General features: G+C 39.2%; 1 protein-coding gene across 1 annotated transcript in view; it reads right to left on the reverse strand.

The window, feature by feature from the left end:
* The window catches only part of LOC115416707 (E3 ubiquitin-protein ligase rnf213-alpha-like), an 88,914-nt gene extending 70,467 nt beyond the window's left edge, over positions 1 to 18,447 (reverse strand). Inside the window, 5 exon segments of the mRNA XM_030130556.1 lie at positions 14 to 220; positions 344 to 600; positions 682 to 950; positions 1,048 to 1,241; positions 17,492 to 18,447. Of these exon segments, the coding sequence (XP_029986416.1) occupies positions 14 to 220; positions 344 to 600; positions 682 to 950; positions 1,048 to 1,241; positions 17,492 to 18,447 (1,883 nt within the window).
* Between the last annotated feature and the right edge of the window lie 449 nt (positions 18,448 to 18,896).

Here is an 18,896-nt window from a genome sequence, read left to right on the forward strand (position 1 = left end):
CAGACATTCTTACTTCTTGTGTTCTTTACTCATGGATGCAGGATTTTCAATGCTTTGTAGACCTGCCCAAGATTGGCCATACTTCAATATCCCAGAATTTGGTGTTTCAAATGCCTTTGTGGTGCCAGTGAGAAGGTGGAGGACAGGAAGTACCAGGATCCAATGGGGCATCTTCCCTTTTTTCATGGTGTTCATCAGTGAATCCAACATTTCTGGTACTCTAAAGCAAAAATCATTGCATGGGCAGAACATTAATTATTGGAGTAAAGAAACAATTGTTCACATTGCATTAGTTTGGGGATGCAGTTTTTATTATTGGATCACCAACAAAAAAGGTACATACTTTTGGACAATATGGACATCTTGAGAGAACTGGGTCCAGAACTGGAGGAAATGGTCTTTGTCCAGGTTGGGCAGGGTTAATGCGTAGCAGAGGTCATTGAACTCATCCTCATTCAGTTTGATTTTGAAATCCTTGTGTCTTCGTACAAACAGCAGAATCACAGCCATCCTTTTGTGATGCAGGATGTCCTCAATGTTTTCATCTTCAGCCTGAGGGACCATTTTCTCCAACAGGAACTTCTTTAACATCTCTGCCACCTGATTCAGAAATTATTGAAGTAAAATTTACCATATGGATGTTTCATGTACAATGCAACTGGTGGGAGATTAAGAACTTACATCCTTTCTTCCATAGTTTAGGGAGTGTCTTTTCAGTTTTTGCTTAAACACAATCGGCTCCCCGTAAACATCAAAGAACTGATGCAGCTGGATCACAAAGCTTTTCCAGTTCATGTCAGTCCAGCTTTTGAGAGGATCCAACATGTTCTCCAGCATTACCTTCCCTGCAAATATTCGGGCTGACATCAGTCTGTTTTGGTCAGACCTGGGGGTTTCTTGGGTCGCGGAAGACATTGTCCAGATGGTGTCGTCATACTGATGCCAGGTCCCTTTGACACAGAGATGAAAGTTAAGTTTACTGTGTGTAAAGCAAATATGTAAAGTTTTCAGGCAAATATAACTCTTCAGATGAATTAGTACATTTACCATCTTTACTGATCAGGTAAGGTTTCACAAATAAACATCGGTTGGTGTCATATGTTGAATCCACAAACTCATACACATATTTTCTTTCTTTCCTCTTAAATACAACATATTTGTACGGTACAGGCACAGAGTGAACCTGAGACTTTCTGACCAATAAACTGCCCTCAACCAGGAAACCACATTGTCCAAGATCCCTGTGTAGAAAAAACAGAAATAAAATCACGTAAATATACCGTAACTTCAGTTTGCACTCTGTAAAACACAAAGAATACTGAGGTTACAAATATGAAAAACCGTTTCTAGTATGTGCACACATGGCATAAAACTCAGTGTTTAGTCTTTATTATTGCCATGTACTGTGGTCTAATGGTACCATGAGAACATAATATTCACTACGTTAACATTTATGGACCACAGGATGAACAAGATAAGCACTCGGAGAGCGCAGACCTCCGCCAAGACAGATGATCCCCCCCCCCCCCCGATCACCACCAAAATTTAATAATTTCTTCCTTGTGCCAGTATCAACATTTCCTGAAAATTTCATGAAAATCTGTCCATAACTTTTTGAGTTATCTTGCTAACAAACAAACAAAGACGCACGCACACAAACACACAAAGCAAAGTGATCACAATACCTCCTGGCGGAGGTAATGAACAGCTGCAGTAATGCTGTAGTTAATGTGGATCCTTCTACAACAAAAATCAATGAATAAAATCCTTTTGTGGCACTAGGGGGAGCTGTCTGTTGGTAATAACATGACGGTGACATATAAGGACATTGGAAATATTTAGTTTTCTTATTACCTCTGCCAAGGAGGTTATGTTTTCATCTGGGTTTTTCTGTCTGTTTGTTAGCACGATAACTCAAAAAGTTATGGGCAGATTTGGATGAAATCTTCAGGAAATGTTGATACTGGCACAAGGAACAACTGATTCCATTTTGGTGGTGATGGGGGGGGGCTGATCTGCCTTGGTCGAGGTCTGCGCTCTCCGAGTGCTTTTCTAGTTTATTTTATTTATTTATTAGGGACAGTGCAAATTAATGAACATCTACAACAACGGCAGCTGTAAATATGTCAGATTGTAGCAACAGAGCTAATTTCCATCTGTAGTCCTTTGGCAGGTGACAAGAAAGACAACTGATAAAACACATAACATCATAAAAACACACAAAACACAGTGACGATGATCTACTGATGGTCACAGGCCTGGCTTTCCAATGTTTAACTTGTGATTTGAAGGAGGAATATGATTGGGAGTCGCTTATGTCTGAGTGGTAAACTGTGCTAACGTGCTAATATGTTCTATGTGAATCAGTCCCATTTGAATGTGTGATCAAAAATGCAAAAATATCAACATTTTTCTCAAAACTGTGAACAAACTTTATAGACATTGTCCCAAAGAAGGTACAAAATTTTAAAAGAATCCAACTGGATTCTATTCATCAGATAATATATTGGATGTTCATATACTACTGTGTGTGTGTGTGTGTGTGTATATATATATATCTCATTGTGTGTTTTTTATTGTACAGGCTAGCTATTTATTTTTCTGGCTGTGTAATTTTATTTATATATTATTATTCTTATTCTCTATACTTAATTCTTACATCTCATTTGTATGTATGTACACGAGCAACGGAGTTCACAGAATTTCCTTCGGAATCAATAAAGTACATATCTATCTATCTATCTATCTATCTTTTGCGATTCATCAACAGTTCATTCAGTAATAAACATACCTTTTCACATGCAGGTCAGCTGTGTTTTTTGTCCCAGTACGAAATTCACCACTGATAAAGAGGAAATCTTCCCTTTGATCAAAGTTGAAATCTTTTGAGAGAACTGCATGGAAGTGTATTGTGAGTCTGTCATGAGCTGGGATGTCGGTGTTCATGGTTGGCCTACGAACCAATCGTTGAAAACAGAAAATAAAAGTTAATACAAAATCTACATTAAAATGGCAGAAGGATCAAGAGTTATAAAACCATAGGAGAAAACCTCCTCACCTTGTTGGTCCAGTTTCCATGTCTTTAAGGTTGTCGGTTTCTTTGTTTGCTGAGGTTCGAGGAGCTGTGGAGTCCGGATCACTCACCTGTGGATCCAAAAACATGTGTTGAACCTTTAAAATGATTAACCTGTTTCAGTAAAAGAATGAACATTTTTGTTCTTTGCATTCGTGTGGTTTTTGGTAAAAAGGAATAAAATCCAATCAGCCTCCCCATCCTCATTTCAGACATGATTTGGAGCAGGTGAGGAATGATATTAAAATGATCATTTACCAGTTTGGCTGTGCATTTGGTTAATGGTCCTTCAGTACGGACTTACTCATCTTAATTTTTTTTTTCATGAACATTTATTGATTATTATGAAGTACAACACAGCAACATTTACCAGAAATAAGCATCACATATAGACTTATTCATCTTAATCCACCTCTGAATATCACCACTGTGATGTCACAATTCTAGAAACCATCAATACTATACAAAAAACCCCGAAAAATAACAAGGCATTAAAGAGAGAGAGGAATTTGATGAATTGAGGGTGACACCCATTCTGACTACAGCTGTAAACCCAGTTCAACTCCAAACTAGGGATGCAAATTATCGATTAATTCATTAATCGTTAGTTGGTTGCCCTTATTGATCGATTAACAATTAATTGACAAGCGGCGATTTTCCTGAGAACCTGAATTTCTTTTTCAAGGCGGTCTATAAGAATAAAAGCTAAATATTGTTTCTATACTTAATGAAAAAAACATGTCATATTCCTTACTGGCTGATTTATTAAACCATTGGATACAGTCAGTGTTTCCTGTGGAATTCACCTGTTGATGTGGCGGTGTGTAATGGGGGGGTACACACACGTGCGTTTCGCCGATGGGTGTGGGGGGTGCACGTGCGTGTGTTTCATTGCGGGGGTACTCGCACGCGCGCAGTTCGGCTGGAAGAATGCATGCGTGTTGGTTGGTAACCACGCGCGTGCATGCGTCACTTTCCGTCCTACTTATAAAACTGTAGGGGAACGGGACAGTGCAGTCTGTGCCCTCACAGAAGTGAAAGTGAAACTTTTTGCTCGTTTATCTTTTCCTCCTGAAGCTTCGCAAATGCATTACATACCTGTGTCCCGAACCAGGAGCCCTGAGAATGTTTTCAACTTCTGTCTCACTGACCGTGGACTAGACCAACCTCCAGGGAAAACGCTCCAATACCGACCCCACATTTGTGCGTGTATTTATTCGGGGGTGTACCGCTCCCACAAACAGACTGGTCGGTCTGTGTTTGTCTCCATCATATTCATACAGACATTCGAACTCATCAATGCCATGATCCGGTTCAATGACCAGCTATCCCAGCCACGGCGTCGCAGCGCAGACAAACCGGTAGCCTTCAGACAGGTGTGGACGGGCAGAAAAGGGCAATTAACCGACAATTAATAATGTAATCAAGCAAATTCTTATTGACTGTTTACATCCCTACTCCAAACCTCTACACTCCAACCACAACTGGACCATGTCCATCATCTGGAGCAGTTCACTATCAATATTTATCCAACAACAGGACAAAAACATACATCATTTAAATCCAAAACGTCATATCCTCCTCAACAGAGATGCTCATTATTTATAAAAATCCACCCTCCTTTCTTTGAACCCCACCCTGACTCTGTCCTAGAGGTGTTCTGTGGGCTTCAGGTCTATCATTAAGTCCTTTTTTATGTCCATGGAGGCCCAGGCTGAGTCTCCTCTGTCCACTCGGATACCTCACATAAGTTTCTATTCTCTTGAGGACACAGAATGTCCACTAGATAAGCTAGCTAGCGTCAGGGTTGGACCACCTCTGCTCACCATGTCCAGCTTTTCTGGAAAAGTCTGCATTGAAAATGTTTTTTTAAGTTTATCCCAGACCATATCATTTTCCTTTCCTCCGTCAGACTTTGTGGGGGTAAATTTGACCTCAAATGTAATAGTAGTATCATTAAATTCAATTAAAACTAGAAAAGCACTCGCAGAGCGCAGACCTCCACCAAGGCAGGTCAATGGGCCCCCGTGCCCCACCACCACCAAAATTTAATCATTTGTTCCTTCCTGAAATTTTCATCCAAATTCGTCCATAACTTTGAGTTATCTTGCACACAGACAGACAAACAAACAAGCTAACAGTGGCAAAAACATAACCTCCTTGACGGAGGGAACTAGGGCCATTCCACCGAATGGGTGCCACCTCTGTCTCAAGAACATTAAATATATAAATGTGTATGAAAGTCACCTGTAAAATACATTTTATTACGTACAGTGTCCTGCACACAAGGGGGTAGGTTGGATTTAGACACTGGTGGGGACACAAAAGTGCTCAAAGGAAGCACTCCTGAAAGTTGATGTTTTTTTGTATTTGCAATCACTATCGGCATTGTACCCGTACGATAGCTCCCTCCCGTGGTGCAAAACGGCATTGCACCTGTATGCCCTGTTATGCTGCAACACGTGTCAGATAAAGACGCACGGGACAGACACCGGACATGGGGCGGGGCCGAAACGTACATTATGTAGTAGGATAATTTTACATCATGATCAAACAAGTAAACAATCATAGTCAAAAAAAAAATTTAGTAATTGACATGTTTATAATGCGTATCTGAATATCTAAGGACAATACAAGAATTTAATGCATGCTGCAAAGTTTTTCTAATAACGAACATATCCATCAATATTTAACCTCACCTGTGAATTTACAGCTTCTCTTCCTCCGTCTCCTCTCTCCTCTCTACTGTCTGTCTCCTGACATAAATATGTTGATTCATGACATATGAACAGATTCTGCATACAATGATCATAGTTAGATGGTACAGTTATTGCCTGAGCAAAAAAGGCTTTTACTTTCGCTTATTATTGTAAATTATTCCTCATAAATATGGATAAAATCACGTCTAGAATCACATTTACAATCTGAGGTTTTGTTGTATTTTTCCCACAAATTTTCTTTGTGTTTTTTATACATGCTCTCTTCCATGCAAACACATGAAAATAATAAGTAAAAAATAACTTTAAAAAGTGTATCTGTTTGGTATTTAATATTGTCTTTTATTCAGTATCTGTTGAGCCTCTACAGTTCTATACCCTTGAAGTAACTTACACTTTGACTCCCATAGAGGTCTCTTTGGTCCCGTTTTCTTCTCTTCGACATTCTTCAAAACCTAATTCCCAAGCACACACACACAAATACAAACGTAAATGTTATTGACACCACTGATATTTAAATCTGTCTAGCTGACATGTATGAAGAGAACAAATGTCTCTCCATAGAAGTGACCCAGACAGAACAAATGCAAACATGTTGACAATTTATGCTAAGCGGTTGGAGATATGAACTGCCTCCTGTCCTGTCCAATGAACAGGTAACTGCAAGTAGTTTTTACATGTAGATAGAGTGACAGCTGGGAGAGCCAATCACATGTAGTTAGCAAAATCACAGAGCCAATCGTAGAGCAATATTTAGGTTAGAGGCGGGACTTGTAACAGAGATCGACTGTTAACCTTTTGTGTGCCATAATCATTGACTAAACACTACGGACAGTGGTTGTATTGACAGTGAGTACACAGTAGGGGCTGGATATTAGTAGGGGCGTGTCCCTAGTGGCCCGACCCAATTCTACGCCCCTGCCTGCACATTGATCTAATTGCAAATTTAAAATATATAATTGAAAACATTAATAAAAACTACCTAGAACACTGAAAAATAGCATTTGTTACCTGTCCCCGCCATCTAACGTCACACTTTACCATGAAATATAATGATTAAAATACTTCAGAATTTTTTTATTTTTTTTTTTTTTTGCATTGTTGTGTGACTCCATATCCCATCTATGGTTTAAATACATTTTTCCCATAAGAAATCCATGATATTTTTGTGAAAATACACATTTTAGTCATGTCCCTATATTCTCACTCAGTCCTGTTACCCTAACACATTCCCCCCTCTGAAAAATTTGGAACATTCCACAAATCACATGTTCAACAGGAAGTTACATCAGCTGGATTTTCTGAAGGCCATGGGAAGACCAAAACTAAGTTCTCATTTTCTTTCTGTGTATTTGATGATATTGTAACTATGACTGAGAAGAATAAAGCCTCAGTCACAAAGTTTCTTACAAACGATGGATTTGTACAAATCTCCCAGTTTGTACGAGTTCTAGAGTTCGTAGACATTTGTAGAGGGAACAGTAGTTTCTTACGGATGTCTTATGAAATCAGTACGGCTACCGTTCAAAACGCAAGAGCAACTTGAGGCATCTGTGAAAAAATGACGTGAGTTTGTGTCGTACGAACACTGTACAGTTGTCACGGTCTTTGTAAAGGTGCAAGGGTAGATCTGTGTGTCGTCCGCATAACAATGGAAAGATACATTGTGTCACTGAAAAATTTGGCTGTGGAGGAGAATATAAATAGACAATAAAACTGAACCCAAAACTGAACCCTATCTAAAAGGTAGGAATAAAACCAGCTAAGTGCAGTGTCGTAAAACCCAGGTTTTATGATGATCAATTCACCCTTTAACACCAAACGTATCATATTTGATACATGAGTTTTGAAGCCCTCTACACAATCAGTGTGATATTTTTTGTCTTGAAAAACCTGATGTATACAATTACATACATGCAACTGTAGCACACTCAGTGCTATGAGGATATCAGATTAGTGTACAGAATTTTAGGATTTTGGACCAGAAGGAATGGCTGCGTCACAGGAGGTGTAAGTTGAATGACACTTAGACAAATGCTGAACTGTATAAATGCCGGCTTGTATTTTTAGAAAAAATTATTTTAAAAAAATAAATCAATAAAATCAATAAATTTCAAATAAAAGTTCTCTCTCTTTTGGTACCAACAGTTCTCAGAAACAACCATTTTCACAATCACAGTGGTTACAATTCTCTAATCCCAGTCTAATATAAACATACACAAGGTTACTCATTACTGAAATCACAATTCACATGTAAATTCAATAAACATTTCATGGATCATAGAAAATCATTCACTTTCAACATAAAGCCTTATTCTTAAGGGAATGACTCCCAAAAAGACACAAAACCCACACCAGGTCCACTTTCTGTGTGTTTGAACGTGTAAATGTAGAAAGTCCGAAGAGTCCAGTTGAATGTCAAAAAGTTCCAGGGGAATGTGTGTGTGTGTGTGTGTGTGTGTGTTGGGAAGAGGCAGTTGGTGTAAGATGAAGTAGAAGGGTTTTGGTTGCAGTGGGCCTACCACACAGCACCGTGCAGAAGCAGGATCACAGATCGTCTACCGGGTTTGGCTCGCCATCAACTGTCGAATGATCCAATGAAGTAACCATGGAAGTTCAAAGATGTACATATATATATATATATATATATATATATATATATATATACACACACATATATATATGTATAAAAAAACCCTGACCTGTCAAAAGGCAGTGTCATAAAACATCATAAGTTATCTAACATTCAATTTTCACAATCTATCTGACTGTAACTTTACATGTTGTAACATATTACATGACAACAGATGAAAATAAAACAATGGAAAACACAGTCATGTACTATTACTGTCTAATGCACTTCTTCTGCAACATTACTTTGAATAACATTACATTCACATGTTAAATCATTTTTTTTTCTTTAAGGCACTGCTAGAAAATGCACTAAAACGATAAAACAACGTCACATATCGATTATTTATAGAGGGTATGCATGTGACGTCACCGCTAGCAGAAGTCACCATGGTTCCGTCCACTGAGTGGCAGAAAAAGGGAGATGAGTAGCGGCTTTGGCTTGAATACTGCGAAAACTTTAGAACAATCTAAAAAATGGGGCAGAGCTGTTGTGCCATTGATCGCACAAATAGGTTTAAAAAGCACTTGGAGCTATCGTTTTAGCGGTGACCTAAAGCCAAAGACAGAAGAAGCAGATGGATCGCTGCAGTTCAGAGAAAGAACTGGAATCCTGACAACCAAACCTGGATTCGTGTCAGGTACCGTTAATTTATGCTGTGTTCTTGCGCAAAATTATACCTTAAATTACATCTCATTTTGGTTAACGTTCCTTCTTAGTAAAGCTCTTAATGTTAGCATCTGTCATTTAGTTCTAGATTTCAGAACTGAATCGTTTTTGTCTTCAGTTGTGTGATTCTGAACCTTGTGCTCTACATGATTTGCAAAGTAGCTTAAGCTGAGGCTAACCTAGTTTTCCAAATAAGGGAGTACTCTAGCACAAAGCTGTTGTAGCTGCGTTGTATCAAGTATTTGATGTTAACGCTACTTAAATCTCCACAGTACCAGTAGATCATCCACTCACTTGGGTCAATACTAAGGGTTCAACTCCAGTAAATCAGTAGTGAACTGTGAGCACTACTGCTGGGCCTTTACCTTGGAAATTACCGCCAAGAAAAAACATCTGCACTGACAGAAAACCTCCAAAACAATAGTATATTGAATTAAAGCACTCACCAGCTGGAATCCTCTAATTAACAATAATGAGGATGTCAACAACTCTTTGTCTTTTGGATGCTTTCAGCCTTTGCATTGAGGATTTTCCCGGCGTAGAAATCAGGTTCATATAAATGTCAGGATAAGTGATTTCTGGCCACATATCAATGATGGTAGAACACTTGTTGTTTGGTAGCTTGTATGAATCCATGTCCAGTCCAATTGTCTTTAATTTCATGTTATATTCCACATTTTTCCCGGTCTCGCTGTAGTTACTTCTATACTCCGCCATGTTGAGCCGGTTTGTTTTTGCAACTCAGTCTGACGTAGAGGGGCGTGGCCTAGGGGGGAAGTGACGGATGTGCATTCCCTCTATAGGAAAAGATAGGTTTTACAGTGTGAATACTTCAAATTATGTGCAAAATATGTGTGACTGTTAAGCGCCAGAAAACACAGTAAAAATGATAAAATACATTCACATTTCAATCAGTTGTATGATAAAATGTGTTTTACATGACAAACAGGAGTATCCGTTCAGTTCAGTAACAGTTCACTCACCAGTTCACACAGGGAGAAAGAGGAGGAACAAAATGGCGGCGCCCCAAAGCCTCGGATTTCTTCAACAAAGAAAAGTACAAAAAGAGGACGAAAATAATGACTTTCTGAACCTTTAGCTTCATTTCAGACCATGAATGAATCCAATAATATTTACAGTGAAACATGTTGGAGTTCACTCGGAGCAGATTTCTGAATTGACCTTCCCGCGGCTCACGGTGAAGTTTGGGCTTCAGGATGGAGGAAAATCCAGCAAAGGGCTCCAAAAGAGTCTGAAAAAGGAGTTGTGTCACTGCCGACGGTGGAGCTGACTGGAACATTTCACCTTTTTGACTTTTCTCTCACTTTATTTCTCCCTCTTTTCTCCGTCTCCAGTCCGAACTGCTGAGTTCAAGAGCTCCCGCCGAAAATAGGAACTGACAACAACGGAAGTTTCCAGAAAAAGGGGCGGGACAATGCGCCGATTTACAACAGCTCATAGGTCAGGAGCTGTGTGTCAATCATTTTTCCAGGACGTTAACTCTTTGGCTCCTGAACAAAATCTGTTTACTAATATTAGGAAAATATAACAATCTGAAACATAATTTAATGACAATTTAGTGCATAAGTTCTTATCATATTATGTCATATCATATTATATTCTATCATATTATACGATATGGGTCACAGCCTCCCCACTTTGATGGTATGCACGTCCCTGTGCATCCAAGTGGTTAAACTGTTGAGTACGTGTATCATTTGTTCATTCGTTTTTCAATTTAAAAACAAAAACAAAAAAAGACTCGTTTTTTTGTTTTTCATTTTCAAAACCAGAATGAAAAATGGATAACGGTTTGTTTTTCCATTTCCTGATTTTGTGCTCAAATGAAAAATGGAAAAAAAAAAAACAGATAACGACTGTTTCATCCGATTTTGCTATTTTCGATGTAGTTAAGTTGTCTGACCCAGAAGTAGTCGTTACTAGGGAAAAAATAAACAAACAGAATCATGGAGGAATATTTTGCTATAATTAAGCAGCTGTTTGATATGTACGGAAGTGTATTGCATTCACACAAAAAAATTTATTCGGCTCTGTTTTTCTCAATTAACAAGAAAATTATCTCAGTTAATTCAGAAAAACAGTGCCAAATTTATTTATTTATTTTTCAGAAAACAGTATCTCATTAATTCAGAAAAACAGAGCAGAGTTGTTTCATTAAGTCTACCCCATTCAGTGAAGTTCACTGGTCCAGTTAGTCTCACAATAACGCAATAATTTTTATTTTTTGCGTGTCCCTTCCCGGGCTCCGTAAGATTGTGATGAGAAATATAAAGGAAATAATATAACCAACGAGGCTGTGATTGATCAATAATAGGCCTAGATGATCTTATTATTAGGCTCTAAATGTTGTCCTAGGCTAATGGTTCTAGTGTTGGGGTCGTGCTTGTTGAACTGAGGGGATTGAATGGACGAGTTTGAGCCCTTTTTTTAAAATATGCCATACTTGGGAATGCCCCCTTTTTCTCGGTACCTTAGTGCCACCGAGTTTATATTTGATATTCAAGTGTGTGCGGGAAATTTGCTGCTACTATTTGATTGGGTGGAAATTTGCATATAGGTGGGGTAATGTTGATTGGCAGGTCAGTGAATAACGCTCTGATTGGTTATTCGCTTGGACATCAGAACAAGGCCAAAACTCATAATTCGTAACTTGTATTTGGTGATCCGTAACTTCAGTTTCGTAACTTGTAACTTCAGTTTCGTAACTCGTAACTTCAGTTTTGAAACTCGTAACTTCAGCGTTGTACCTGAGGGTGGCAGAGTTGTGCCTCTATCAGATTTAGTTATACATGTGAACAAAACATTCCCAATGATACAAATATGGTCTACACTTGCACAAATTATTTTTACAACCTCTTTTTTTTATGTGTGTGTTCAAAACTTTTCTTCAGCGACAAATCTTCTTTTATAATTCAAAATCTGATGACACGGATTTGCTTCCATATTAGTCCAGCTCCACTGTCATCCAGATGCCCATGTATGGACACACTCCACATTACAGGTGAGTACTCTGATTTTTTTGTCCTGATTTGCAGTATTTGATTCAAAGTATACGTTAAACTAGGATGATGATTGGTGAAACAGTTTTTTCCAAACATAACTCTGTTCACCTCAGTCAGTTGTATGTCTGTTTTGATAGAATAGTCAGTTGTTACAGCCTGGAAAGGGGAAAGCTGCAGTGACTATCTGATGAAAAGTAATGATTAAATAATGTAAATACATTGAAAGATGATTGAAAATAATTATTGTAATGTTGTATAGTGAGTTTTGAGGCACATATGGATGCCAGATGCCAGTTAAGAGTTTAATGTAAGTCACACATTACTGTGTGTGACTAGAGGTGACTAAAGTAGTTACTATTGGCATCCGTTATGTTATGTTATGTCCGTCACATTTCTACCCCTGGAGAAATGGAGTTTGTAAAACTACAGCCAGAAAAAGTAGTTTTAGCAAGTACTTTTTATTTTCAGCATTAAATTGAGAATGTACATATGGCGTATATGAAACCAAATATGGCCGTGGGTGGGGTGGCATGTGACTATTAACTACCAGCAAGTTACAGCAAAATGTAGTTGAACTGTGTGTAGTTTAACTCTCCCCAACACTGGACATCAGCACGTGGAGATACAAGGTTTTCACAGGACAGAGAAAGGATGAGAACAGGTTAAAGCAGGGGTATCAAACTCATTTCTTCCAGGAGCTGCATTCAGCCAAAATGGATCGAATGGGCCGGACCAGTGAAGTAATAGCATGATGAACTGTAATTACTTTTTCTTTGTTTTAGTGCAATAAAAACATTAAATTATGAAAATATTTACATTTACAAACTATCCTTTCACAAAAAACATGTGAATAACCTGAAAAAAATGAAATTTTGTGTAGTTTTTACAAAATTATGCCTCAACTGTTAAGGCATGACACACAGCGTGGACCCAAATGCAACAAAACTCTTTGGTTCAGTGGTTTAAGGAATTTATTTAACAAAAATTCAAAAGTTCAAAAATGGACGAACAATAAGAGGAAGCACAATGTGCTCTACCATTAACCTAAAAAAACCTAATGAACAAAGAGAAGAAGTACAAAGTACTCTATATTAAACTAAAAAGCCTGAGGCAGATAACACATGGAACTAGATCTAAGTAGTGATGTTACAGGATGTACCGAGGCTTCGAAGCGCGTGTCGAGTAATGGAAGGGGCGTTTCCGCGACGCGTGTATCGAGGCTTGCTTCATTTAGGGGCGGAGCCAAAAATGATGACGTCCGAAGCCTGGCTGCCCAGCTGTACCATGCGTCAGCTTCACACAGTGGTTCAGTGGTGGTTCTATGTGATTCAGGTTTGACAGCAGAATAAACCCCACAGGCTCCGTTCAAAATGTGGGTTTATGATTGAGAGTTAGGGTCAGTGCAGAGTTTGAACAGAGTTTGGATAGTAGAGTTTGGACAGCGTTTCTATAGTTTGGAGATAGTTTGAAGAGTTTAGAGAGAGAGATCATTTGAAGATTTAGGAGAGAGAGAAGAGAAGGATGAGTAAGAGGATGGAGCCAGTGAAGAAGAGGAGGATTTCCCCTGTGTGGGAACATTTGGATTTGATAACTCCTAATAAGGTCAACTAAATCTAACATTATTTCAGACACATAAGGTTTGCTTATCTGGAGAACTAGGAGAGACAAAAAAATACTGTACCCCAATTTATATAAAGTTGCTCTTGTGTTTTTGTGCATGCCAACATCTTCTGTACCATGTGACAGGGTGTTTTCAAACGCCAGAGAAGTTGTGTCAAAAAAAAAAAAAAAAAGAATCACTTCAAACCAAAAACTGTTTAGAAACTGTTATTTCTGAATAAAAATAAATAAAATCTCCCCTGTCCTGTACATCATTGTCAAAGTTCCACAAGCATGTTCGGTGCCCTCTTCCTAGTTCCACAAGTACTTTCACTGTCCTCTGCCTGTTTAAGTCCAGGACATTTTCCTAAAGTGACAAAAGAAAAAAAACAAAAAAAAACATTACACAACCTCCCACATGATACTACCATTCGGGGGAAATTTACACACAGAGAATACATTAAAAAATATTTTATTACACACATATGTGATAATTTATGTAGAGAAATTATTTGATCATACATTTTTTGTTATTTATAGTTATTCCCAAGAGCCATAACAGACCCAACTAGAAGCACTCGGAGAGCGCAGACCTCCGCCAAGGCTGATCAGTGGCCCCCCCCACCCCTGATCACCACCAAAATGTAATCATTTCTTCCTTATCCCATTTCCAACAAACCCTGAAAATTTCATCCAAATCTGTCCATAGCTTTTTGAGTTATGTTGCACACTAACAGACAGACAAACAAACAAACAGACAAACAGACAAACAAACCCTGGCAAAAACATAACCTCCTTGGCAGAGGTAAAAATTCAATGCATCCCACATTCTGTGGTTCAGATCCAGCTGCCTGTGATTCTACACATGGACAGTAGGTGGTTTCATGTGCACATGAAGCTTCCAGAAATTAACCCTTTCTTGAACTAATTGGCTCAAGTGGTTCGATGCCTCATGAGGCTTCATCTCACCATCACTAGATTCAACATTCAAGATACAAGATACTTAACACGAGGATGTCTTCACAAGAAACAGAAACGACACACTGACAAGAGACAAAGGGAGCGAAGAGAAATATATAGGGTAGGCAGGGATCACAAACAGGTGTGGACACTTACAGGAGGAACACCAGGTGAAGGCAATGATGGGATTAGGGAAGACAGAGACAAGACTGACAGAGTGCAGACAAAACAGGAAGGTGACCACCATCACCAAAATAAAACAGGAAGAAACAAAACAAAAACCCTCAACTAAATCAACACACACGACGACGCATGACATCAACTTATCATTTATACAAGTGCACTACAAACAGTGTTACTCAAATATTTAGTAACAGGCAGAATATTGGTAAAAATGTGGAGTTTGGAACTAAAAGAAGAACAATTTCTCATTTGTCCAGGTCATTGTTCTTCTTGATAGTTCTTTGAGGTTCAACTGGACTAGTTTTTTTTCTTGTTTTGTTTTCAAAAGAGCTGAACTAGTCCAGTTGAACCTAGAGAAATGGAGTTGTCACTATTTATAGGTTATTCTGTTATTATTTTACTGTAGATCATATGGATGTGAATGTGGAACCTGAACTAAAATGAGTTTCACATCCTTGATTGTTAATGTCTTTAGTGTAATTTTTTCACTTTGCAAATTCATCCCATGGATCAGATTGGACCTTTTGGTGGGCTGGTTTAGGCCCCTGGGCCACATGTTTGACACCCCTGGGTTAAAGGAACCAAAGCTGGAGTAAAATAAAAAACACATTTACCTCTAAGATGTAGAAGCATAAAAGGACAGAAGTGCAGAAAGTACTGGAAATATTCAAGTAGCAGTACTGCAGTACAGGAGGTTTACATGCTGAAGGTGATGAACAGTGTTGGGCAAATTACTTTTAAAAAGAGTAATTAGTTATAGTTACTAGTTACTTTCCCAAAAAAGTTAATGAATTAGTAATGGAATTACTCCTTCATAAATGTAATTAGTTACCAGGGAAAGTAATTATTGTGTTACTTTTTTTAAAAAACCATTAAATATGTAAAAGAAAACTGATTTTCGAGTGTGATTCACAGGCCGTTTGCATAGAGTAGAACTGTGTAAACGGTACTTAGTTTAACCCTTTCATGCATACTGGTCACTCCAGTGGACAGTTCTTTTCCAGCTGTTCTCTTTTATATTCATGGGTTTTGTTGTTTTACTTGCATATCAGCCAACACAGTGGACGCTTATGCATCCTCCCAAATGCTGCAGTTCATACAATTATTGGAACTTTGCTGCTCATGATAAACCTGATCTGCAGTAACATGTTTGAGTGTAAACCAGTTGCTAATTGTTATTAGACTGTAGTTAACAGTTTTCTGAAACAAAACGTGTTTTGTTTTTTTTTTTGCATATCCTCCTGAGACCCAGCAATGCATTTCGTCCTCTGCAGGGGACAAAAGTTTGACAGTTTTACTTAAAAAATGCTGTGCATTACAAAGGACATTCCATTAAAAAATCAATCAATAAATAAAAATTATTTTAAAAATGTATCTGAAAAAACTGTTGCATTATGCAGTTTCCAATCAAGACAATTTTTTAATGTAAAAAAGCAAAAACTGTCAAATTCCTGGGTTTCAGGAGGATATTATCTCCATGAAATGAGTAATAACTAATATTAGAGTAGGATAAAATGTGAGAAAACATTAGCGATTTAGCAATTAGTGGCATTAAAACTGTTTTTATTTCATAGTTTTCATACAGTTTATCACTTTCTCATGATGAGTTTTAAATACATGTTTCTTTGCTTCAAAAATTAAGCGCATGGTGTCCAGCTGAGTGGACATTTTTGAAACTCCACGAAAAATAGGTTTGTAAAAAAAAAATCATTTGCATTGTTTTTTTCATGCTTCAAGAGGAATAAAAACTTTCAAGACAAAAATATTGACTAAGGTTCTGAAAATTCATGCATGAAAGGGTTAACTTCATATTTATTGGAGCGTGAATAAAATTAAAGACATCCCTGAAATAATAAAGCATTGTCATCCATTGTTGGTTCTACTGCCTCTCGTTCTTCTCCTTTGGCAAATTTGAGTTAAGGAAGACAAGTGATCGAACTTTTGTGTCTTGAGGCGACTTCTCTGATAATATTAGTCCTGTCTCAGAGAAAATACTCATTCAGATGGAACCGACGTTCCCACTGAACAGAGCTTCTACACCATGACTTTGGTGAGGGTGGGGTCCACCAGGGCCTGGCTTTTCCACCAGTGGCAGCACCAAGGGGGGGCATGGGGGGGCAAATGCCCCCATAGTTGCCCCCCACCCAGATTTGGGTAAATCTTTGGGAAAATTCGGGCAACAAAGAAATATGAAAAATCCGTCAATGAAAGCGTACATAACATATTTTGATACATTATAATACAACCAGGCAGACAGCCGCCCCCCCCCCCCCCCCCCATGCACTCATCCATAGAGGGTTATCTCAAAGGCCAGCTGGCTGTTTGTTTGCTGCATGTTTTTCTGATGTGTTTAGAGAAATATGTGAAAGTAGATTGTACCTATTAAATAATCAGAACAGAAAGTCTGAGTTGTTCATGCTGTAGTTTTTAACAAATACCTTGAATACATTAAGTATTACCTAGTTTTACCTAAAATTGACCTCTATATAAAGTGTAACGGGTAGACTATACATCACATATATATATATATATTTTATATATATTGCAGCCACTAAAGCGAAAAGTGTTAATTTCTTTGCCCTCCAGTTGCCCCCCCCACCACCACCACTTTTCAAATCCTGCCCCTGTTTTCCACCTCATAAGGGGTTCTGCATTTATAGGAAGCAGATGCTCCTGCAGTGCATGTCTCATGTCCTCTTCTTTCAGTCGTTCATCTCCTCCTCCCTCCTCCTGCAGTGCATGTCTCATGTCCTCTTCTTTCAGTCGTTCATCTCCTCCTCCCTCATCCTGCAGTGCATGTCTCATGTCCTCTTCTTTCAGTCGTTCATCTCCTCCTCCCTCCTCCTGCAGTGCATGTCTCATGTCCTCTTCTTTCAGTCGTTCATCTCCTCCTCCCTCATCCTGCAGTGCATGTCTCATGTCCTCTTCTTTCAGTCGTTCATCTCCTCCTCCTCCCTCATCCTGCAGTGCATGTCTCATGTCCTCTTCTTTCAGTCGTTCATCTCCTCCTCCCTCATCCTGCAGTGCATGTCTCATGTCCTCTTCTTTCAGTCGTTCATCTCCTCCTCCCTCATCCTGCAGTGCATGTCTCATGTCCTCTTCTTTCAGTCGTTCATCTCCTCCTCCCTCCTCCTGCAGTGCATGTCTCATGTCCTCTTCTTTCAGTCGTTCATCTCCTCCTCCTCCCTCATCCTGCAGTGCATGTCTCATGTCCTCTTCTTTCAGTCGTTCATCTCCTCCTCCCTCATCCTGCAGTGCATGTCTCATGTCCTCTTCTTTCAGTCGTTCATCTCCTCCTCCCTCCTCCTGCAGTGCATGTCTCATGTCCTCTTCTTTCAGTCGTTCATCTCCTCCTCCCTCATCCTGCAGTGCATGTCTCATGTCCTCTTCTTTCAGTCGTTCATCTCCTCCTCCCTCCTCCTGCAGTGCATGTCTCATGTCCTCTTCTTTCAGTCGTTCATCTCCTCCTCCCTCCTCCTGCAGTGCATGTCTCCAGTCAGACTCACTCACAAATCCTCCCTTTAAGTCAGCTGCGCACTTAGCTGCGTTCAAGTGAACAGGGTGCGGTGCGGACATCTCCAACTCGGACATGTCATCAGTCGTTCATGTGAAGGCAGCGTGGACCACTCAGACTCCTGGACCCACAGGTGACACATGAAGGCAGTGTGGGGGATCTGAACAGAAGAACGGCAGGAAACGAACCTGCTCTTACCACTTAAAAGAGCCGTTCAAAAGACTCGGCTGGTCCGCGAACGTCACATCTGTCTGGCTGAGCGAGTCAGGACAGATAACAGCTGATGGATATCCCTGCATAGTAACGCACCGCATTTCACTGCCGGTAACGGTAACGGCGTTGTAACGTTTCACATAGTAATTCATTAGATTACCCGTTACTGTAAAACAATTATTAACGCCGTTATTCCCAACACTGATGATGAAGGAGAGGAAGAAGAAGACAAACCTGCATGTAGCTGCTTCACAGAGGATGAGGATGGCTCTCAGGTTCCACTGTGGTCTCCTCCGTGTGCGTGGACTGTTGG

The sequence above is a fragment of the Sphaeramia orbicularis genome, unplaced genomic scaffold, assembly GCF_902148855.1.
Source record: "Sphaeramia orbicularis unplaced genomic scaffold, fSphaOr1.1, whole genome shotgun sequence".
NCBI lineage: Eukaryota > Metazoa > Chordata > Actinopteri > Kurtiformes > Apogonidae > Sphaeramia > Sphaeramia orbicularis.